Here is a 24,321-nt window from a genome sequence, read left to right on the forward strand (position 1 = left end):
AGCGCCTAGTCCTGAGCTTGAGGGACAGAGCTTGCACTCAGGCTCAGCCTGGCTCGAAAGGCCCCCGCTTCTGCCCTTCGCCTCCCCGTGGGCCCGTGGGGGCCCGCGCTCCAGCATTTTCCCTCAGCGCATCGGGCGGGCCCCTAGGGCGGCCGCCCAGCCCCTGACATCAGCGGCCGCCGGCGCCCGGGCCGCGCGACTACAAGTCCCGGCACGCCCCGCGGCGGCCGCGCATGCCCAGCGGGTCGACGTTTGAGTGGCAAGTTGTTTGTTACAGCGAACACCAGCTGCTCTCCGCGCCGGGCGCCGCGCGCTGCTGCTCCGCCAGCGCTGCCGCCCTCGCCCGCCGCCCGCGGCCCCTCGCGGCTTGGCGGGCCTCCCCTTTGTCCGCCCCGGCCCGCCCGGCGCCGAGCTCCCGGTCACCGGGCCGGCTGCCCGCGGCGCTTGGTGCCGGCTGGGCGTGCAGGGGGCGGGGGCCGCGGCTCGCCCCCCGCGGATGAGCTGCCGCGGAGCGCGGGCGGACGATGGAACTCCACATACTGGAGCACCGGCTGCAAGTTGCCAGCGTCGCCAAGGAGAGTATCCCGCTCTTCACCTACGGCCTGATCAAACTTGCCTTCTTGTCCTCCAAGACCAGGTGAGCGCGCGGGGACGCGGCGCCGGCCGGGGAGAGACAAAGAGGCGCACCCGGGCGGCTGTCCTCGCCGCCGCGGCTCGGAAAACAACTTCGAGCCCCGGGGAGCGCCCCCGCCCCGCCCCCGCCGCATCGCTCGTCTTGTGTTTGACAAAGCCACCCAAAATGCCCTCCAACGGGGTCCTTCCCCCCTGACCCTCCCTACAAGATGCACCCCTGCCGCTGTCTCCCCCACCCTAGCCCCCTCCCATCCTCTCCCCGAGATCCAGAGGGCCGGGGAGGCAGCTGTGACGAATCCGCTAATGAATGAATGAACGAACGAATGAATGAATGAAAAACAGGTGTGGAGACGCGGCAGTGTAAAAAACAAACTAACGCCCCCCCATCCCCCAATCCCTCCGTTGGGCCGGCCCCCGTCGCCTGGGCGGGGGAAGGGATTCTGCTGAGCGCGGCTACCCAGAGCAGAAAATCATAAAATCATTAGTGGGTGTTTATCTCAAGGTGCCTACGAGGATTGCGGCCGGCGCGGGCGGCTGGGGGAGGGCAGAGGAGGGGGCTGCGGGTGAGGGTCGCTGTGGTTCTTTCTCCTCTGGGTCCGGAAAGGTTGGGGGGGGCGGGGGGGCGGTTGCCGAACCGTGGAAGGGGGAGGAGCAGGCGTGTTTATGGCTCTGCCTTGAGGCTGGGCTTGGATGCTGCAGGAGGAAAAATAGTTGAAGGCCTTGGGAGGTTGAAAAAAAAAAAAAACCAAGTTGGATTTTTCCCACTGCCGGTCAGGTTCTGACTTTTGTGAGCCCCAGTGGGTGCTTGGATTAGAGTGGTGTTTTTTTAAGGAGCCCTAGCCCAGTGGAGTGCGAGTGCAAGCTAGCCGCTGTAACTTAAATCCCTTGTTTGTCCACCATTGTGACTGTTGAAAGGGATGAAGTTGTTGCTGGCTGGGTTTTCCGGGCGCTGAGGCGGAGGTAGTTCTCCTTCTCTGCAAAATGAATGAATAAATTACAGGTCAAGGTTAATGTTAAAATGCCGGAACCCTAGGCTAACACCTCTTGGGTGCTGAGTTCAGGGGAGCTCCTGGGATGCGGGGAAATAATTCAGTCCGAGCCTCTTATCTACCTGTTAAAGTTCTTCCCTGGAAATCTCACTTCGATGTGTGTGTGTGAGCGGGCAGCTCAGTCCCGCCATTGTTTGCGAGATGGAATGAGAGCCAGTGGCATCTTGTTTACTTTCTTCTCTGGCTGCTTGCTGGGGTATGGAGGGTTGGAATCCTCACCTTCTCTGGGCCCTGGCTCCTTTGATTGCAAAGGTAATTATTAAACAGGTCATTTGAAAACAAAAGCCAACAGCTCAGATTCTGAACCTCCCCCTCCTCATCGCCCCCCACCCCAGCCCCATCTGGTTGTTGACACCCACCCATTCTGCATTTACCTGCCCTCTGCTCCCCACCCCCTAGCCTGTCTTGAGATTCCAAGGCTGGAGTTAAGAGAAAATGGCCTTGTTTTTCCAATCCTTGGCCGTCAGCCCCAGGCAGCCCCCTGGCTGATTTCTCGGCTACCATTCAAACCACCGGGATGATGACTCAGGCTGCTGCTGTGCGGGGCCTGGGTGCTGGGAGGAGGGGGCATTTGGGGGCTTCTTAGAAAGGCAGCAAAGGGCCACTCCCTCTGCCCCTTTCCCTTTACAGAGGGATTGGCCCTCTTCCAGCCCCCAGCCCAGGGTCCAGTTTGGAGGACTCATAGATAGGCCTGTCCTGGGGGTGAGCTCCTGCTGACCTGTCTGACCACAGAAACCGCACCCCTCAGTGGGTCCTGCTTCTCCCACTCTTGCAAGAGGCAGCTGGTCTGAGGCCCAGGTGACCAGTCCAGTCTCAAGATGGCTCAGAGGTCAAAGGTCATCTCCATGTCTGCAGGGTCTAGCCCTAGAAGGTGCTGAGCACATTTGTCAAGTGGCCAAAGGCCTGCCTCCCCAGCACTCTGGGCCAGGACACTGGCTTCAGGTTGTGACTAGCCCCCTCATTGCCTGTGTGACCGTGGCAAGGTCCTTTCCTTCTCTGGCTCTGCCTTTGTCCATCTGTAATGAAGACAGCACCACTTGGCCCCCTAGGTTTCACACAGCTGTTGTGTGTGTATAGCATGGAATGATTGTGGAAATTGGCTTTTCTGCAAGTATAAGGGGTAGCGGGCTGTGGATATATTATTTAAGCAATTTTCAATGATCAGTCATCCAGGTAGAACTTTTGGTCCTTTTTTTGATCCTTCCATCAGTTCCTGCCCCCAAGTGGTGGCCCATAGCCCTGTCATTTTTGTCACTGTGCCTTGTTTACAAGTTTTCAGTTACTCCCTGTAGGGGTGAATCCTCAGCATGGCATTTGAGACCCTTTGGGATCTGAAGCCAGAATTCTCAACTTTAGTCACTCTGGCAAATACCGTGTGACCCACAATTTACTTCCCTTCACACCTCCCTGCTTTAGTTCTCTCCCTCCCTCTCTCTCTCTCTGTCTCTCTCTCTCTCCCTCCCCCCCCCCTCTCCCCCTCCCCCTCCCTCTCCCTCTCCCTCTCCCTCTCTCTCCCTCTCTCCCTCTCCCCCCCCCCCCGCCTCCCTCCCTCCCTGGAACCTCCTCCTCCCACCCCCCAGCAGTAAATTCCTATTCAACACTCAAGATCTAGTGCTATCACCCAAAACTTTCCTGAACCCCTCTTGCCTCCACCCCCAGCAGACTTAGTCACTTCCTCCCTCTCATGTCTACCTGGGTGGAGGCTTGGGGAGGGATGTGGCATCAGTAGATGCCCACTCCGTGTGCGGGTGCAGCTAGGTTCAAGAGATGCTGAGATACCCTGCCTCTTCCTCTTTGAAGCCCAGAACCTGGTGGGAAAGGAAGAAGAGGCAATCACAATACAGCAGGGAAGGGAGTACCTAGGGGGTAGGAGCAGGATCTGGGGGACCGCCTGAGGGAGCCTGGGAGGCTTCCTGCAGGACGTGGCACTGTATCTTAGGGCTTTAAAATAGGATTTAGTTCAGTATCCTGCATATGCCACGGTACAACTCTGTGAATTAGATGGAATGAAGGAATCTGCAATGAAGGAATCTGAGGCTCAAATGTTAAGTGACTCATTCAAGGTCATGCTGTAAGTGGTAGAGCCCAGATTTGAATCAGCATCTTTCTGGCTCAGGCTCAGAGATTTGCTATTACAGGTTCATTGACACCCATATTCAACAGTTATGTCCACCCCTTGTATTTGCAGCGTACTGTTCTAAAGCTTTAGGAGCACAGGATGGAACCTGTAGATCTTTCTGCCCTGCCTCTGTGGCCCTTATCTTCTGCCAGGAATGCATGTCCCTCATCACTTCCCATCTAGACTTACTACTTCCTCCCCTTAACCTTTCATCACTTCTCAACTTTTTTCCATAACAGTATATCGTTTGCTTGTCTTATTCTCCCACCACCTAGATTACAAACCTTACTTTCAGGAAGTTTTTTGTGCATCTTTTTATCTTTTCCTTCTCCCCCCACCCCACTTCCAGTACCAGAGATAATAGAGCTACCACTGATTTCACCATCTGTTCCAAAGAGATGAAGACACTGGGTTTGGAGAAGTAAAGTGGCCTGCTCAAGGTCACACAGCTGGGAAGAAACAGGATTGGGATTTGAACCAGGTCCTTTCTCTGCTGTGCTTAGCACACTGCTTTGTAGGCACTTAGTAACTGCCTATCTGATGGATGTCTGACTCGTGCAGAGTGACCCAGATTCCAGCCAGAGTCTTTTCTGAGTGCCTTGGGGGCTGGAAGAGGCTCGGCAGGCTGAATCACACCTGGAGAAACAAGGCCCAGTGCCCCTGCCCCAACTCTCGGGGTAGCATCTGAGTGTAGCTGGAATAGGGGGCAGAAGGCAGGCTGAGTACACTTATTCTAGACACAAAGCTGGAGGCGGAGACCCTGGCTGAGCAAAATCAAGGCTACCGCAGCGCTTCGCCCTATGATAGCCTGAGGTTCTGTAGCCGGGCCGAGGGCCCCGCCGCAGCCCACCCCACCATTCCAGTCTCATCTCACATGGCTCCCAGCCACAGAGAGTATTTGCGTGCATACACACACGCTATAGTGTCTCTAGCCTCAGGCCTTTGTCTGTCTGCCTGGAATGTTGCTCTTTGCCCTACCCGCCTTGTCCACCTGCTCCTTCTTTTAGATTCCATTTTAGCCTCACCTCCTCCAGGAAGTCTTCCCTGAGAGCACAGCTGAGCTCAGACCCTTCCTCTGGTATGATGGGCTTAATCTCAAAAAGATGTAACGTGACCAACCGTGGACTATCAGCAGGCTCCTTTGGGCTGCAAATAAGCTGGCCCAAACAATAAGAAGTATGAACTTTGCACGATGAGGTCATGAATCGGGCTGTTTGAGGGTTGGTATCTTAAAGGCTTGATGATGTCATCAAGGGCCCGGTCTTTCTCTTTGGCTCTGTGGAATGGCTGGGGCAGCTCCAGGCATTATGGGCAGTCACAGGACAGGGTGGCAAGGACTCAGGGAAGCGAAAGGGCTGTTGCCTCCCAGGGTCTATGAGAAAACCTGTCTGGGAACACACCCCCTCACACACAGACTCTCATCTCATTGGTCAGAACTAGGCCCATGAGCATTCCTCCACCAGTCACAGTTACAGGAAATGAGACTGTCACGAACTCTTCAGGATCCACCACTGCAGCTGGGGCCGGCTGCCTGGAAGCTCGTGGCCTCTGGGAGGTGGGGCTCCCTGGGGACCCCAGTTTGCTGTCGCAACCCCGGAAGGGAAAACTGGGAATAATTAATAAGTGTACGGTAAAGACAACAATGACAACAATGATAGCTGACACTTATAAAGCATTTACTACATTGCAGGCACTGTTCCAAGCACCATATATCTGTTAGTTCATTTAATCCTCACAGCAGCCCTCTAAAGTTGGAGCTGGATTGTCCCCATTTTTCAGATGAGGAAACTGAGGACCTTGAGTACCCAAGGACACACAGAAGTGGCAGAGCTGGGATTTGAACCCAGGAAGTGTGGTCGCAGACCCTGTCCTGAGACCACTCAGCCAGGTCTAAAATCACACCGGTTTGGACACCCACTCCCCAGGGGCCACTAAGCAGAGGTGTCACTGAGAGTCCATGGCAATGAAGCGGGGGCAGGGGCAAGATCGTTATCCTGAAATGCAAGTTCAGGTGACAGGAAGCTGCAGCACCGTCTTTTTTTTGCCTGTGAAATGCTTGTGTCCAGAAAGTCCATCTCATTTGATTGGCAAGAAAAAGCACCGAAGTGATATGCAGTAAGCACGTGCTCACAGCAACCCACACTGCCCACTCGGGCCAGACCCGCAGTCTGCAAGTCTCGGGTAGAGGCATTTACAGGAGAAAAGCTCAAAGTTGCAAAAAGTCCATTCAGAGTCCACTGTTTTCTTGAGTGCATGGGGCTGAAGCCACTGTTTGATTGCATTAGAGAAAGACAGGCTGGCAGGGGAGTTAAGGCCTGGGACCCGGCACCTGGGATGGAATCCCAGCACCCCTACATCCTGGCGGTGTGACCTTGGGCAAGATGCTTGACCTGTCTGTGTGCTCAGTTTCTAAAACAGGGATAGTGATCATGTCCACTGCTTAGGTTGTTGTGAGGACTTAGACAAACCATGACCAGCACTTCAAATGGAGCCTGGTCCACTGTAAACTCCAGTAAGTATTAGCTGAGAGAGAAAATGCCCTTTAAGCTGGTCAGTGACAGTCTGCGGAGGCAGAGTTTGAAAAGCCCAGGGTTAGGGGATTTTTCTAAGGCTTCTCATGCGCATACAGTCACATTCTGGACGTGGAGATTCTGTCACTGCCCTCCAGGTACCTCACCAAGGACGCCAGGCATTTAGGGCTCTGAAAGGGGCAGCCAAAATGCTGTAGCATCCCACAGCTGCAAGCAAGTAAGGCTTCCTAGAAGAGGTGGCACTGGGAGCTGAGTCTGGGTGGAATAGGGAGATGTCAGGCGGTAGAGGTGCTGGGGATGAAAGAAGACAGGCCAGGCAGGGAGCAGGATGGAGGAGGTGGGGAGGGCACAGGGTGAGCCCCAGAGCCAATTCCCACGCCCGCCTGGGGTATCCATGACCTGTTGCTGCCCCAGAGAAAAGGGCTGGCTCAGCCCCAGCTCCCAAGCACCAGGTGTGGAAAGCACAGAGTTGTCCTTGGCCTGCCCCACACCCAACTGCTTAGCGAGGTCCGCCCCTCCTCACCCGAGCCCCCTGCTTCTGCCGGCGCCAGTCCTTCTCATCTCCCCCCCTGAATTATCCAAACAGCTTTGCCACCAGTCCCATCTGCCTCCAGGACAGTGCAAATGGTTAGCACAGCCAGAGCCCTCTGGGCAGGAGGAACCACAGGAGCAAAGGCCTGGAGGCTGGAAAGAGAAAGGTGTATGCAGAGTGCAGGCTGGGACTTGTGGCCCGTGTGACCACAGCTTGGGGTTGGTGCAAATTGGTATGTTTTGTTCACGCAGAAACCCTGCAACGTGCACCTGCTACGTGCAGGGCCCAGTGGAAGACACAAAAGGAACTTTGGTCCAGTGGGAAGAAAAGGTGTGTTCTCTGCCGAAGGTAGAGGGTGAGAGGCCCAAAGACCCAGAAGGAGGGGACAGCTGGTACTGGGGGGGCTGAGTGGAGGCCCTGTGGCCTCTCCAGAGGTGGTGCTGGGGTAGATGTCATGGTTCACTCTGAATCTCTGACTGTATCTCTGCCTTGCTCAAAACCGTTCTCAGACTGCCCCCCGATCCTTATCTGGCGTTGTGAATATTCTTTGGTCTGACTTCTGTCCTCTCTGGCTTTGCCCCATCTCTCCACCACACATGCCCTAGCTTTAGAGTAACCGTGGTAGTTTTTAAATACCCCAAATTCTTTGACACTGTTCCCTTCAAAAGCTGGACCTCCCTTGCCTTTAAGTGTGGGGTCTGGATTAGTGACTTTCTTCTAATGAGCAGAAGGGAATAGAAGCAATACTGTGAGGCTTCTGGGGCTAGGGCTTAAAAAGATAGCTTCTGCCTGGCACTGCTTTGCTCTGTGGGAAGCCGGCTGCCATGTTGTAAGGACACTCAAGCATCCCTGTGGAGAGGCCCACAGTGGAGTGGAACTGAGGCCTCCCACCAACAGCCAGCCTGTGAGTGAGTCACCTTGACAACAGATCCTCCTGCCCCAGGCAAGCCTTCCAATGCCCGCAGCCCCAGCTAGCACCTGGGCTGCAACCTCATAAGAAACCCTCAGCCAGAAGTGCCCAGGTGTGCCATGCCCACATTCCTAGCCCATAGGAGCTGTGAGGGATACACAAGTTTGTTGTTTCAAGCGACTAGGTTTTCAGGTAACTTGTTATGCAATAGATAACTGATACGGTGACTATGTAATTTATCATCCAAATGGGGACACTTCTGAGAATAACAGGGAGCACTAAAAATAATTACCCTGGACAACAGGGCAAACCAGAATGTGTGATCGCCCTAGCCAGCTTTCATCCAGCCAGATAGCTCTTGAAGCCACCCTGGGGCTGGGTAAGTGGCTTTCTGGGATCACCTGTGCCTCAGGGTATAGGGTGGGAGAGCTAGTCCCCCTCTGTCCTCACGCCGGGTGCATGTCCAGGCCTCCTCAGGACCAGTGCTTCACTGCACTGACTCGTCTTCTGTTGCAAAGGACTGAGCTTGCGCTTCCTGGCAAATGTTTTTCTTATAACAGACCTCCGGTCTGAGGAACCAGCCCTGAATAAACCAGCCTAGCCCCACCGGTGCTGGAGCAGTCAGGTTCTGGTTGTCCAAGACCCCGTGTTGCACCTTGGCACAAGCAGACAGGCCTACCAGCATCACCCCCAGCTGCCAGTTCCCCCAAACCTTTAGCCACTCAGTTTGTGGTGAGTGTGTTAAATTACACCTTCTAAGGGGAAGCTCACCTCTGGATGCCTTACACTCTTCCTTGCCTTGATTGTAATATATTGGACACACTCGGACCTCTGAGATCTAGGCTTACAAGCTTGGGGTCTCATCTGCCCACCCATGTTCCTGGCAGCATCATTCACAATAGCCAAAAGATGGGAGCAACCCGAGTGCCCATAGACAGATGCACGGATAAGCAAAATGTGGTCTGTACCTATAATGAAGTATCATCCAGTCTTAAAAAGGAAGGAAATTGTGACACATGCTACAACATGGATGAGCCTCGAGGACATTATGCTAAGTGAAATAAGCCAGCCACAGAAAGACAAATAGCATTTGATTCCCCTTACATGAGGTACCTAGAGAAGTCAATTCATAGAGACAGAAAGTCAAGTGGTGGTTGCCAGGGGCTGGCGAGGGGGGGTGAGTGGGGACTTGTTATTCAGTGAGTATAGAGTTTCAGTTTTGCAAGATGAAGAGTTCTGGAGATCAGTTACAAAACAATACGAATGCACTTACTACTGAACAGTAAACTTTAAAATGATCAAGATGATAAGTTTGATAGCATGTATGTTTTACGGAAATTTGGGGGACAAGAGAAAAAGGTAGGAGCCTGGCGAGTGTGCAGAACCAGAGGGCAGTGTGGTGGGTGAGTGGATGGCAGTGAGCCACGGCAGCGTGGGCAGCAGAGTCAGACCGAGGGAAAGAGCTGGCACCCAGTGAGACAGCGGCTTGGAGCACGTCATGCATTAACTCGCTTGATCCTCACAGTAACCCTTAGCACGTAGGTACAATTACTGGCCCCGTTTTGCAGATGGGGGAACTGAGACACGCACTTTGCTCAAGATCACAAAACCAACAAGTGAAGAGTAGGGTTTTTTTTTTTAATAACAGCTTTATTGAGAGATAACTCACATACCACACACTTCACCCTCTTCAAGTGTACAACTCAGTAGCCTCTTGTGTATTCAGAGCTGTGCAGCCGTCACCACGGTCTAATTCCAAAACTCGTCCATCGTCACCCAAAAGAAACCATAAGCAGACATTCCCTAGCCCCTGGCAGCACTCATCTACTTTCTGTCTCTAGGGATTTGCCTGTTCTGGACATTTCTTATCAATGGAATCATACAGTATGTGGTTCTGTGTGACTGGCTTCTTTCACGGAGCATCATGTTTTCAAGGTTCATCTGTGTTGTAGCCTGTGTGTCAATACGTCATTCCTTTTTATGATGGAATAGTATTCCATTGTATTGGATAGACCACATTTTGTTTATTCATCCATTGATGTATGTTTGGATTGTTTCCACATTTTTGTTATAAAGATCACTGCTGTGAACATCTGTGTACAAGTGTTGGTGTGAATGTGTGTTTTCATCTCTCTTGGGTAGATCCCTAGGGATGGAATTGCCGGGTCACGTGGTAACTCTGTGTTTAACATTTTGAGGATCTGCCAAGCTGTTTCCCACAGCGGCTGCACCATGTGACACACCTGAGGAGTAGGGATTTGAACCCAGGACCTCTGGCTGCAGAGTCCATGTTCGTAAACCACCACACTAGCTTAATATGGGCAGGAGCCTGGAGTCCCTTACCGGCTAGGTGACCACAGTCTGGGCTACTGAACCTCTGGGAGACTCGTTGTCTTTGTGGGCAAACAGGATTATGGGGAAGGGATAGCCCAGGTTAAGCACCCGGCCACAGCAGGCTTTGCCCATGGTCTTCCTGGTACAGCGCTCGCTGGAGCTTGGTGTCACCTAAGCAGACGCATCAGTGGAGGCAAGGAAGTGTGACATGTAGGTTCCTGTAGCTCTTGGGGTCCTTGGAGGGCCTGGGCAGCTGTCAGTGGAGAGGGGGCCTCCCCAGCTGACCCAGCCTAGGCTGTGGCCACCTGATCTGAGCCTAGGCTGCCGGGAGGTATACAGTTCTGGCAGGAAGGGAGTGGGGGGCAGTCAAGTCAGGCCTCCCTCCTCCCGCACAGGCCTCGGACCCTGGGCAGTGCCAGGTGCATACGTTCAAGGTAGGGTTAGTTTTCCCTCCAAGGTGGGCCTCCTGGACGCTCCCCTGGACTTTCCTCTCCACCCTCAGGACCTCTCCACCAGGCCCACCTTCCTTGAGCCCCTCCCCACCCCACAATTTACTCCCTTTCTTGAGCAGGAAAGGCAGTGGGTGGAAATTTGTTCTCAAAGTTCAATCTTTTTCCTTCAGAGTTCAAAAATCACTGAGGCAGTGACTGATAGGATGGATTTAGAACAAACAAAGCTTTTAGCCTCGGCGACCTTTCTTGAGAGCCTACTACGTGTCAGGCTGCAGTAGGGTTTTCCATCCTTTTCCCTCACCAGGCTCCATAGGAAGGAGGGCTCCCACCCGACGGTGGAGTCAGTGGCTCGTAACTCACCCCAATTCACACAGCAGACACCTAGCAGACTGGGGCTCAGGCCTGTGCTAAGGCCCATTTCTCAGGGGGCGTACACACTTGTAAGAGTCAAGAAAACGTGTTTTTAATCCAACGTCCACCATTTACCAGCTCTGTGACCTTGGACAGCTTGTTGAGAGCCTCAAAGGAGGCTCAGTTTCCCCATCTTTCAAATAGGCACCATGCTATCGAGCTCTTTGGGTTCCACTGAAGATTAAGTGGGAAATTTTACATCAAGGGCTTAGGCGTCTGACCCACAGTGAGCTGATCATTCATATGAATTCGACGGATAGCTTTTGAGGACCGAAGTGCCCTGGGCTGGACTGCACCCCTTGGCGAAGGGCCTCTGTCCCCGCGGTGCTGATGGTCTGTTCTGCTTTGAAATTGTTGGAAGGGCTGAGCTGGCGGTTGCAGGATAGAATGACTAATTCTGATTTTTATTTGACCAGGGGTGTTTTTTTTTTAATTGAGTGAGCTGTGGGGACTGACAGACTGGCCCAGGGGGCCGGGGATGGGGAGGCTAAAAGCAGAAGAGGAGTCTGCAGGCATGTGGACCCGAGAACCTTTGTGGTTAGGCCGGCGGCCCACCGTAAGGGCAGCTTGTCAGAGCCGAGAGTGCTGGTGTCCTTTCAAAGGCATGAGCTCTCCGCTCCCAGCAAGGTCCTGGGAGCCCTTCTCAGATGGTGGCGATCGCGAGACCCCTCAGTGCCCGCCTGTACTGCCGGCCTCGCTTGGGCACCAGCTGTGTTGTTAAAACGCTCCGTAAAAAATCAAACCATTGGAAGGTTGCCCTGAGTTAATGCCCCGAGGAGCACTTGTTCTCAGAAGCCAGGACCCCTGAGTCCTCCTGCAGAATGAAGGTTCTTGCATCACCCCCACCCCTACCCCGCACACACACCTCTGTCCCATGAAGGCAGGTGTCCTCCGCAGACTCATCCCTTCACCCACCAAGGGCAGGGACCGGCCAAGGGGGATCCCCGTGGGAGCAGTTAGGTGCCTGTGAGGTCTGGAAGCCTGTGCCTCCAGCCTCCGAGGGCTTGTCTGCCACCCCAGGGGGAATCAAGCCCATGGGGCAGTGGCTCGGGAAGGCAGAGGCTGCACCGTGGAGAGGGTTCATTCTTGCCTTCTGGGGTTTCCTTACACCTGGCGTGGATTCTTGGCCCTTGAGCCTTCCTTCATCTCCACTAGTTCCCAAGTGTGTCTCGATACCCATTCTGTGCCACATGCTGGCCCTTTGAGGGCTTGGACACCAACCCTGGACTCGTTGTGGACAGCGCGGTGGGGAAGACGGCTCTCCAAGATCTTGATTACACTAATCTGGTGAGAGGAAAGTCCTCAAGGCTCGGGGGAGCTCGAGGTACAGGGGAGGAAGTACAGTTGAGTCCAGGTGGGTCGGGGAGGGCTTCCGGGAGAGGTGGCATTGAGCCAGGCTTGAAGCATTGAGGTAGAGAAGGGACTTCCAAGAAGGTGGCACAGCATGTGCAAAAAGCACAGAGCCCTGGCCAGTGTGGCCCATGGTGAGCTGGAGCAGCGTGGGAGCTGGAGGGGATGGCCCTGTTATGAGGGGAGAGAGGGCTCTGTCCAGCCTCCTCGGTCAGGACCTGGTCACTGGTGTAATCCCAGGGCCGAAGAAGGCTCGTGGGAGAGGGGAGGGCAGGGCAGGTAAGGAAGAGGACAGCTGGGGGAAATGGCCCAGTGGAAAAGGAAATGAGAGAGAATGTGGTGTGGGAAATCTAGGCTAGCGAAATGCCACTTCTGGGTGTATACCCGAAAGGATTGGAAGCAGGGTCTCAAATATTTGTACACCCATGTTCACAGCAGCGTTATTCACAACAACAAAAACATGGAAGCAACCCAAGTATCCATTGACTGATGAACTGATAAGCAAAATGTGGTGTATGCGTACAGTAGAATACTGTTCAGCCTTAAAAAGGAAGGAAATTCTGACACCTGCTACAACACGGATGAACCTTGGGGACTGAGTGGTATAAGCCAGTCACAAAGGATAAATACTGTACAAATTCATAGAGACAGAAAGTAGAATGGTGACGCACAGGGGCTGGTGATGGGGAGAATGGGGAGTTATCGTTTAATAGAGACAGAGTTTCAGTTTTACAAGACGAAAAGAGTTATGGGGATGGGTGGTGGTGACGGTTGCACAACAGTGTAAATGTAGTTAATACCACTGAGCTGTATACCTTAAAGTCATTAAGATGGTAAGTTTTTTGTGTATTTAATATAATAAAATGCATGCTGAACAACAGACAACAAATCCAGGCTAGTGAGAATGAGAAGAAAGTTGAGAGGTGGAGGTGTTGCAGGGTGTCACGGGGGTGTGGAGAGGATTGTCACTGACAGAGCATGAGTCTTGATGGATCTGAGTTTGAACCCTCACTGTGCCGCCTGTATTAGTCAGCTTGCGCTGCAATAACAAAATACCACAGCCTGGGTGGCTTAAACAACAGAAATTTATTTCTCAGTTTTGGAAGTTGGTAATCCAAGATTAGGACGCCAGTAGATTCACTTCCTGATGAGGGCTCTCTTCTTGGCTTGCAGATGGCCGCCTTCTCCCTGTGCCCTCACATGGTCTTTTCTCGGTGCAGGTGCATGGACAGAGAAAGCAAGCGATATCTCTCTCTTCCTCTCTTAGGGCACTAGCCCCATCACGGGGCCCCATCCTCATGACCTTATCCAAACCTAATCACCTCCCAGAGTCCCCACCTCCAAATACCATCCCATCAGGGGTTAGGCCTTCAACATATGAATTTGTGGTGGACACAGACATTCAGTCCATATGCCCCATTTGGAGTCATTTCACTTCAGTAAGTCTCAGTTTTCATATCTGGAAAGTGCTGATGAGCCTCTGGAGTCCTGTTGGAGCCTCATGTGCTCTTGTGCATCCAATGCCTGGCCTCTAGGAGTTGCTCATCAGGCCTTGGCTGTCATCAGCTAGGCTTCCCTGAGCATCTGCCATTCTCCATAACTCCTCGATGTCCCCAGATGGTCTGGGGCTCTGGGAGATGCTCATTTCCCCCCTTGCAGGCTGTGCTTTGGGCCTCTCTGACTGGGTCTGGTGCTGGGGTCTCTAAGCAGGAGGGTGAGCACAGACCAGGTCTCAGGAAGGCTTAGGTGGGCTGTTTGTCTTCACGTTGAGGCTGGAGATCTTGGGATACCTTCCCCATTCTTTGTTTACCCACCCCTGAAGGACCTAGGCTTACTTGGGTAGTGGGGGCGGTGACCAAGCAGCTTCTAGCTGGAGAGAATGCAGAGTGCCAGGGTCTGCTTTAAGATGACAGGTCACCTGGCTTCTTAGGTGGGTCAGGGTCAGGCCCCCTCCCAAACAGAGGGTTGCAGGTGGGCAAGAGAGGTTGTACCCCAGCCTGGGGGAGGCAGGGAGCCCCATCATCCTCTGATCCTCCTCCATTCTTGTGGCATCAGGCTATGTCTGGGCTGTCGCCTGGGTCCTGAGCAGGAAGGAGGAGAGGATTGTGACTGCCAGGGTCACAGCACAAGTGAACAGCAGGGCTGGGGTTTGATCCCCGGGATAGTCTGGCCCCCAACGCCATGACCCTGGCCATGACACCCTCCTTCCTGCACCCTCTCAGTGGCCCCTGCTGGCATGCCACTCTTACCTGGCTCCCCTGCCTTGGCAGTCCACCTTGGCCCTATCGCCTCCTTGCCTCTGTTTTTTTTTTCCTTCGTTTTAAATGTTTGGATAGATAGCAAATTCACAATTTATTAGAATTCCAAAGTTACACAAAGGTGCCCAGTAAAAGCTTCCTCCCACCCTTGTTCTTCAGCCAACCAATTCCCGCCCCCACGGACAAGGAGATCAGTGGGGATCTCAGTGATATTTCCTGTGTGTGCGTGTGTATATATATGTGTGTGTGTGTGTGTGTGTGTGTATGCAAATACGCATATGTAGTATTTTCTCTCTCTCTCTCTCTTTTTTTTTTTAACATAAATTGGTGTTAAACCTTGCTCACTATTCCCATTCTGCACCGTGGTATTCTTCAGCTGAAGTTCGTCTTAGTGGTGATTCACATCCTTCATTTTAACTGTTGCACAGTTTCCCAAGGACCAGGTGACCATCATATCTTTAAACTTACTCCACAGGTGGACCTTTGTTCCCAACCTTTTTTGTCAGTATTTACAATTAATGCCATAACGTGTAACTTGGGGCACAGGCCTTATTTTTCATGCGTGAGAATATGCCTACAGGCAAATGCCTAGAAGCAGAACCCGGGGTCAGAGCACGTGTGTTGGAAAAGTCCTCACGTAGTGGCTGCGGGAAGGGGTTCCCATTGACAGCCCTGTCTGGGGGTCCTGGGCCTGCTTCCCACCACCTCACCACCCAGTGTGTCATCAGACAGCCCGGTAGGTAAAGGACCCCTCTACGTCCCCTTCCATTCTGGGGGTGTGTGTTTATGCACATACATGCCAGCCCTGAGGCATTTGCTTGTCTGCTTGTTTGGGGCCCTCTGTCACCGTTCATCTTATTTCCCCCAGCCAGCTCACAGGACCCCAGTGGGCTGTGGCAGGTCTTAAGCCTTTCACCTCCAGAGCACCCAGCCTCTAGTCGGCCCACCATAGTTAAAGCCCTGATTTTATTTGCTCTCATATCAGGGTATTTGCCCATCTCTGTGGCCAGCTCCCCCGCTCTCCCCCTCCATGTGCAGGTGAAGACATCTGTCTGCAAGGCCCTGGGGCCCAGGTAGCCACACCTACATTCAAGCATCCCCAGTGTGCCCAGCCCTTGAAGCTGAGTCCACACCTCCAGGGGCTGCCCCCTCACAGGTCCAGAGCTCTCTCACCTCCACAAATGTTGGAAACTGGCCCAGGTCCCAGCACCCGCAGGCCTTTCCACCTTCCTGCCAGATTTAGCTGATGGAGAGGCTCCAGGCTCTGGGAGCAGCTGGGCCTGAGCAGTGCCCTCCCTGGGGCTTCACAGCTGTCCCAGAGGTAAAGTGTGCCAGACCCCATAAAGATACCCACCCGCCCCAGGGCGGTGGGTAGGCAGCTTCTGGCCCCTGTTGCCCTCAGAGAGCTCTGGAAGAGCCTTCTTGCCGCTGCCAAAGATGCAGCAAGAAGCTCACCCCCCTCCTGTGCAGGTGGAGGATGCTATCATCACAGAGGCCCAGGCCTACCCGCTTACCAGTCACATGTAGCATGTTCTGCCCACTTAACTCACGGCCTTTGGTGGAGTGTTAGCCTTTCCAGTCCTCAGTTTCTTCATCTGCAAAATGGGGTGATAACACTGACTTGGCCAGCTCATCAGAAATTCCTTTTAACATCGTTATGTTCTGATTACTTGAACGGCACTGTCTCCCTTTCTCTCCCTCCACGACTTTGGCAAATTGGATGTGGCCCTGGGATATAGGCCACAGCCAAGTGAGAATTTTAATAAAAGTGAAATATTTGGCCCAGAGCCCATGGAAGGCCCTTGGGGCCTGGCCCTTCTCATTGTGGGGCAGGGCCACTAGACTGTCATTGAGCTGCTCCAGGCAGCTCAGAGAGGTAATGACAGGTACAAACCCAGCAAAAGAAAACACCGCATCCCCCAGGAGAGGTTGGGTAATAAGGAGCTGACAGTGGGTGCCTGTGTTGATTTTCGGCCCATCCTGACTCTGGGAAGTTGGTGTCACCATCAGCCAGGAGTGCAGGACAACGCGACAGCTTGGGCCGGGGCTTCCCTTGCAGGCATGTCTCAGCCATAGCTGGACCCCCAGGCCAGGCGCACTTTGGAGGCAGCAGGGGCTGACAACCCCTGTCCAGGAAGTAAGCATAGCTCTGCTGCTGACTGAGCCTGCCCCAGCCTGGGACAGCTAGGGAGAGTAGACCGACCAGAGGGTTCTTTGCCCCAGGGCAGGTAGGTGCAGGGCTGGAGGCTGGCCACAAAGCGGTCCCTTCCAGCCCTCTCCTGCCCCAGCCTAAGGTCTGGGACGGCACCATTTGGGTGTAAGCGCTGCCCTCCCTGGTGGAGAATGTTAGCACACTGAATATCTAGTTCTCGGCCACTCTGGGCTGGACCCAGCCTGACATCTTTAGTTCAGCTCTTTTATTTCATGGATTTGGAACTGAGTCCATAAAGGAGAGGACTTGCCAAGGCACGTGGCGGTCACGCTGATTCCCCCAGGTGCAGGCAGGCCCTGGGGAGCTAGGCTGTGGCTCACCTCAGAGCCCCTTCCCTTCAGCTTGGGAACCATTCTGTACCGTTTCTCATGGGCTTATGTTCATTGCAGCCCTTTTCCCATCATCTCTGGTCATTTGTCCAGTTGTTTCACGAGTCTCTTCTCAGTAGCCGGCAGTGTCTTTAAGGGTATTGTGGACTGAATGTTTGTGTCCCCCCAAAACTCATATGCTAAAGCCCTAACCCCTAGTGGGAATGTATTTGGAGATGGGCCTTTAGGAAGTAATTAAAAGAGGTCATAACGGTGGGGCCCTGATCCAATAGGATTAGTGTCCTTAGGAGAAGAGGCACCAGAGAGCTCGCTTGCTTTCTCCCCACGTGTGCACAGAAGGAAGGCCAGGCAAGGATGCAGCCTTCATCAAGCCAGGAGGGAGCCCTCTCCAGAAACGCTGCCAGCACTCCGTTCTACTTCCATCCTCCAGAACTGTGAGAAAATAAACTTCTGTTGCTTAAGGCCCCCAGTGCTTTGTTCTGGCAGCCCTGGCGGTTGTTGCCCTATGTGTCCCCCATGCCACCCTAGCCCTCCTGGACTGCTGAGATTGAGGACCAGTGGAAAAAGCCCCGACAAGACTGTCCCAAAGCCTCAGTGAGCCCATCTTGGTAACGGGAGGGTGAAAAGAGAGGCAGGTAGGTCAGGTACTTGTGGGCACAATAGCAATTTTCCTGCCCTTTCTCCCTGGCTCAAGGTTGAGCTCATTAAAAGAGCTAAGTGTCGGGAATTCCGTGGTGGTCCAGTGGTTAGGACTGTGCGCTATCACCAGGTTCGATCCCTGGTCTGGGAACTAAGATCCTGCAAGCCGTGCAGCGTAACCAAAAAAAAAAACCAAAAACAAACAAAAAAAAGAGCTAAATGTCAGTGCTAAACATTTTACCCCCTGAGCTAAGTGAACAACCGGGGGGCTTTTCCTGGGGGAAAGTAGTGGTAAACTCGAGACCCTGCCTCATGCCAGCAGCTAGTCCTTCACTCCTGAGGACCTCAGTGAGGTTCCGGACATCATGGAGACAGATGGAATCTGGACCTGGAATGGTCCCAGGGCCTGTGGCTTGGGGGGTTAACCGCAGCCGAATGACCTGGAGCTGCAGGCCCCGGAGGCGACGTGGACATTGTTTCAGGTGTTGGGGGGTTAACCGCAGCCGAATGACCTGGAGCTGCAGGCCCCGGAGGCGACGTGGACATTGTTTCAGGTGTTGGGGGGTTAACCGCAGCCGAATGACCTGGAGCTGCAGGCCACGGAGGCGATGTGGACATTGTTTCAGGTGGAGGCTGCTTGCTCTTGAATGAGTGATGGGTAGAAAAGTTCTAGAACTGTACTGTCCAAGTTGGTAGCCTCTAGTTCACATTTAATTGATATGAACTCTAGCTAAGTTCATATTAATTAAAATCAAGTCAGATTTTTTTAAGAATTCAATTCTTTAGCCACACTAGCCTCATTTCATAGCACTCAGTAGCCACACGTGGCTGATGGCTAACCCAACTGGACAACGCAGGTGTAGACCATTTTCATCATTCCAGGAAGCTCTCCTGGATAGCACTGTTCTAGGTTTGTTTGGACTCAGTAGAGAGAATGCCAGGTTCATTTCAACAATGGCTGTCCTGACTTAGGGTTGGGCGGAGTGGGGTCGCACCTGGCTGTATGTGCCACCCTTTGCAGGCAGATGCCGGGGGTACACCCCGTGGGCTCCTGGTCAGAGCAGTCGGGTACGCTGTAGTGGGGTGTGGTTGAACCTAGGCTGGCCTGGCCAGCAGGAATTGGCTCCGTCTGGGGATCTCAGGGCTCCTTTCTGACATCCTAGCCGCCCCCACACTTAGCTCTGCTTCAGCTTTCTGCTCCGGCGCCACCACCTCCAGGGTGCCCTCCCTGAGCCCCAGACCCCCAGCACTCCCTCGCTTGCCCTTCTCTGCTTATTCCCTGCATCCACCCCGCTTATGTAAACACATCATCACGTCTGCATCCCCAGCTAGCGCAGCGCTGGGCCCGTGGAACTGCGGTGGACAGGGCAGCGGCTTGGCGAAGCTGGAGCCGCAGTCCTTCCGACGTAGGCCCTGTGTTCTGACTCTGGGGGTGACAAGGCACCAGCCCAAAGCACGGGGAGACGCAGGGCATGCCCAGGGTCACCCAGCTTGCTAGGAGTCGAGGCTGAACAGGCCCAGCTGGAGGTGCTGAAGCCCCGTTGGAGCAGGGAGCAGCTGAGATGCCCAGGTCAGCATCCAGAGCGGGCAGGTGGTCACAGGCCATCTTCTGCTTCACCTGGTTTACATGTCGCTTAACCTACTCCTGACCCCACCTCAGAGGCAGCCCAGTGAGCTCTAAGGGGTCCCAGGGGCCGTTAGCTCGGGACCCCGCCACCTTACTCCAGGCACCGATCCCATGAGTGGTCACACACACAGATACCCCTTCATCCAGGAAATTGACTGCCCCTCAATCCCAAGACATTTCAGAACTTCAGGGGTACTAGGAAGGGAAAAATGGGGAATCTGTAGGCCAGACATGTGTTCTTTGGCCCACGCGGTGTGTTTTTTGAAAAGTACACCAACATTTAGCTCTCTCCTCCTCGCTTCCAAGATGACCAAGAAAAGAAGGAATAACGGTCGTGCCAAAAAGGGCCGTGGCCTCATGCAGCCTGTTCGCTGCACCAGCTGTGCCCGACGCATGCCCGAGGACGAGGCCATTAAGGAGTTCGTCATTCGGAACATCGTAGAGGCCGCAGCTGTCAGGGACATTTCCGAAGCGAGGGTTTTCTGTGCCTGTGTGCTTCCCAAGCTGTGTGTGAACCTGCATTACTGCATGAGTTGTGCCGTTCACTGCACGGTAGTCAGGAGTCATTCTCAGGAAGCCCGGAAGGACCGAACACCTCCACCCCGATTTAGGCCTGCAGGTGCTGCCCCACAACCTCCGCCAAAGCCCATGGAAGGAGCTAAGTCCTTAAAGACTGAAGCATACTGTCCCCTGGAAAGAAAATAAAGTGGAAATTATACTTAAAAAAAAAATAGGGACTTCCCTCATGGCGCAGTGGTTAAGAATCCGCCTGCCAATGCAGGGGACACGGTTCAAGCCCTGGTCCGGGAAGATCCCACATGCTGCGGAGCAGCTAAGCCCGTGCGCCACAACTACTGAGCCTGTGCTCTAGAGCCCGTGAGCCACAACTACTGAGCCCACGTGGCACAACTACTGAAGCCCGCGTGCCTAGAGCCTGTGCTCCGCAGCAAGAGAAGCCACCACAGTGAGAAGCCTGTGCACCGCAACGAAGAGTAGCTCCCGCTCACTGCAAGTAGAGAAAGCCTGCGCGCAGCAACGAAGACCTGATGCAGCCCAAAATAAATTTAAAAAGCACACCAACATTTAAATATTGAGAGAGATCACCAAAATCTGGATTTCCAGCTTTTCTGGAAAAATTGGAAAATCTTGCAACCCAGGGCCCACGTTTAACAGTACATCGGAGCTGAGTGGCAGCTGCCCCTCTTTGGTAGGAAAGGAGCCGCCGCACCCGCCCCCAGGCAGCCTCAGTCCCTTCCATACCCTGGTGTCCCCCACCGCCCCACCTCCACTGAGACCAGGTACCAGGCCCATTTGTCATCGTGCTGTTACTGGCCTGTTTCTTGGGTACAGAAAAATATGTCTCTGCTATTCTGCCCCAAAAGTGCTAGGAAGAAAAAGAGGCTGAGAGGGCCATGGACTTCTTGGTACAAGTGAAGAATGTTCCTGGGTATGGAATATGCAAAGCGTGTCTGACCCCTGGTTCTCTTCACCTGAGTATCTTGCACACCTTTGAGCTGTAACCCCCTGTTAAGGCATTTCCAAGCTCTTCCTTGATGTCCTCCTCCCATCCTCCGTCCACCCCCTTTGGTTTCTTGTCCCTGAAACCCCTGCAGAAACACATGTGCGTCTGTGTCCAACTCCCTATCTTGGGGGGCTCGGCTGACACTGCTGACTTGGTAAAGTTGGTAGCAGCTGAGCAGACCTCCTCTTGGGGCTCCTGACCGTCCTCCCAGGCTCCCAGCTGGAGGGACACAGGGGCCAGGGGTCTGATTGGGCAGGCTCACGGGCTTCGGTTTCTGGGTCCTGCATCCCCTGGGCGGCCCCCCGGTGGTCCACGGTGAATGGAGTATGAAGCCAGCTCCCCCCACCTAAGAGAAGATGGGACTCAAGCAGATACAGAGAGGCAGGTGCAGAGATAGAACAGCGAGATTGCCAGTGAGATGTGGGAACTGCTCTCCATGCAGCCAAAGTGAGCTGCTTAAGACACAGACCCTCAAACATTTCAAAGCCTTCTTTTTCCTTTTTTTTAATGGACCTCAGGTGCACAGAACGCAATTACTCATGATCCTTGTTCTGTGACATACTTATCGATCCTAGCTTTCAAGTTACGTTTGTTTATTGTTTGAATAAGAATACCCCCCACTGCGACCATGACATGATGGTAACTGCTGTCCACCCACACTTATCTTTCCCTTGACTTTTACAAACAGTTTTGTCCTGTGTATACACGTGACAAGGGCATCTGACTGTATTTTCTGGGGCTTGCCTTTTTCCACTCAACGATGTATTACAAAGTATAGATGATATTCCATGTTTCCCTGGCTGTACACAATTGGACCAGAGCGCCGTAGAATATTTCTCTTCCGCGAGTTAGGGGTCTTTCCTTCTGGGGTCCGCTGCGTCTGCTGCTTCCCCTGCCTGGATCTCATCCTCTCTGAGCCCTTCCCAGACACCCCATCCAAAGGAAACCCTCACAGCTGCTCTGTTTTTAAAAAAAAAAAAAAAACAAACAAACAAAAAACAAACCCTCCTTGGGGACTTCCCCGGCAGTCCAGTGGTTAAGACTCAGAGCTTCCAATGCAGGGGGCGCAGGTTCGATCCCTGGTTGGGGAACTAAGATCCCACATGCCTCGGGGTGCGGCCAAAAAGTTAAAAAAAATTTTTTTTTCTTTTTAAATAAATAAATAAGACGCTTCCTTGTTCCACAGCCCTTCCCGCAGTCAAACTATGGTAATGCTTGGTGTGCTTGTTTTTGCCTGGCCCCATGTCAGCGGGGTCCTTCCCCATCTCAGCAGATGCTTGACTGCTGGTGCTCTAGGACCCACCCCGTGGAGAGGGTGGGACTCAGGCGCGCTTGGGTGGGAGTTCTTGGGGGCAAACCTGAGCTGCTTTTGTGGAATTACGGGAATTTGGGGCAGAGGAAGCCAGCCAGGAAATCTTTTTTTTTTTTAATAGGATGTTTATAGCAGCTTTATTCATAATAGCCAAAAACTGGAAACAACCAAATGTCATCAACAAGAGAAGGGATAAGTTAAACTATATTATAATACATTATAAATATATATAAACGTACACATATATTCAGCAATAAAAGTGGCTACAAAACGACGTAAAGTAAAACAGATGAATCTCAAAAACAATACACTGAACAAAAGAGGCCAGACACAAGATAGTACACACCGTATGACCTCACGGCTGTGAGGCACACAAGCCGGCAAATGATCTGTGATGATAGAAACTGGCACAGGGGTTGCCTCTGGGTGGTCTTAGGGACCCACAGGCAAGGGACAGAAGGCTTTCTGCAGTGATGGGAATGTTCCATATCTTTTTTTTTTAATTGGAGTATAGTTGATTTACAGTGTCGTGTTAGTTTCAGGTGTACAGCAAAGTGAATCAGTTATACATATATCCACTCTTTTTTTTTTTTAGATTCTTTTCCCATATAGGCCATTACTGAGTATTGAGTAGCGTTTCCTGTACTATACAGTAGGCCCTTATTATCTATTTTATATATAGTAGGGTGGATGTCATTCCCGATGTCCCAGTTTTTCCCTCTCGATTGGGGTGGTGGCTAAATGGGAGTATACAATTGTCAGAATTCGTCTGACGGTACACCTAAAATCTGCACATTTCATTATGGTAAATTATGCCATAGTTCAGAGAAAGGCTTTGAGTAAAAAAAAAAAAAAAAAAAAAAAATTACCTGTACGAAACTGTGCTCCAGGCCCAGGTTGACCTCATTAGAAACATTTGTCGCCTAAAGCGATGAGTGCCATTGAGGAGCTGCTCAGCCCTGGCCCAGTGAGGGGGGGGTGTCACCAAGGGGACTTTTTTTTTTTTTTTGGCAACACCACGTGGCATGCGGGATCTTAGTTCCCTGATCAGGGATCGAACCTGTGTCCCCTGCAGTGGAAGCGTGGAGTCTTAACCACTGGACCTCCAGGGAAGTCCCAAAAGGGATGTCTTAGAGTCCTTTTCCCCATCCATCTTCAGGTCACCCCCTCACTGCCTCTGCCCCCTCAAACCTTTGTTCTGAGGACCCTAGAGGTACACCCTGGCATGTGAGCCATGTAGAAAGGCAAGAACTTGAACCTTTGGCCTCCACCCAGCCTGCCCTCTGGGATTTTTCTTCTCTGGTAGTGAAGTAGCAGCCACATGGGGCGGGCACAGATCTTATGCGTGTGGCTCTGTGAATTCCCACAGACTGACCACACCTGGGGAACCAGCTCCCAGGAAAAACCCATAGAGAACGTTCCCAGGATCCTGGAAGTCTCCCCACTACCCCCTTCTGGTCACCACTCCCCTCTCCTGCCCTGTCACCTGTCTTCTGTCGCCTCTGTGTGATTCTACCCATTTTCGAAGCATTGTTGGTGCCCAAACTGGGACAGTCCAGGCAAACCAACAGGTCGTTCCCGTCCATCACCTCCCTGCTGGCATTGCGGTGAACGGGTACTATTGGAACCAGCTTAAACCCCCGGCCCTGGGTCCTGACATTCAGGGAGCAGTGGTGCTTCTGGTTTAGGGAGCAGTGTGCTCCATGGGGTGTAACAGGTGTTCTCAGTCTTGTCTCGGAGAGCCCAGAAGTGCCAGGCCCACAGCGGCCGGGGGGGTCTGCAGGCATAGAGATAGCAGAGCCGGGTATGAGGCAGCCCCAGGAGCAGCAAGCAGGGGCTCCTTAAAGGGACACTGCCTTGCAGCTAGGCCCCCGCCCAGGGTGGTCCCCCCCCCCCCAGCACTTGGTGGCGGATGTGCCACGCTCAAGCCCCTGGTTAGGCAGCTTGCCAGCGACCTCTCCCGGCCAGGAAGGCCCAGGCATCCGGCAAGGGAGGCTGGCCCCCGGCCACTCTGGTTTTCCAACTTCAGCTGTGCACCCACCCTCAGCAGGCCCCCTCGGTACTTTTCAGGGTTCACCAGGTGAGTGCAATGTGTAGCCAA

At 53.3% G+C, this 24,321-nt stretch overlaps 1 protein-coding gene across 1 annotated transcript in view; it reads left to right on the plus strand.

Moving 5' to 3' along the window:
- Window positions 1–406: 406 nt before the first annotated feature.
- Window positions 407–24,321, plus strand: part of CASTOR2 (cytosolic arginine sensor for mTORC1 subunit 2) — a 58,825-nt gene continuing 34,910 nt past the window's right edge. The window contains exon 1 of the mRNA XM_060032209.1: window positions 407–637. Within this exon, the coding sequence (XP_059888192.1) occupies window positions 525–637 (113 nt within the window). The 5' untranslated portion in view covers window positions 407–524. The remainder of the gene's footprint in view (window positions 638–24,321) is intronic.

Source organism: Delphinus delphis, chromosome 15, assembly GCF_949987515.2.
Source record: "Delphinus delphis chromosome 15, mDelDel1.2, whole genome shotgun sequence".
NCBI lineage: Eukaryota > Metazoa > Chordata > Mammalia > Artiodactyla > Delphinidae > Delphinus > Delphinus delphis.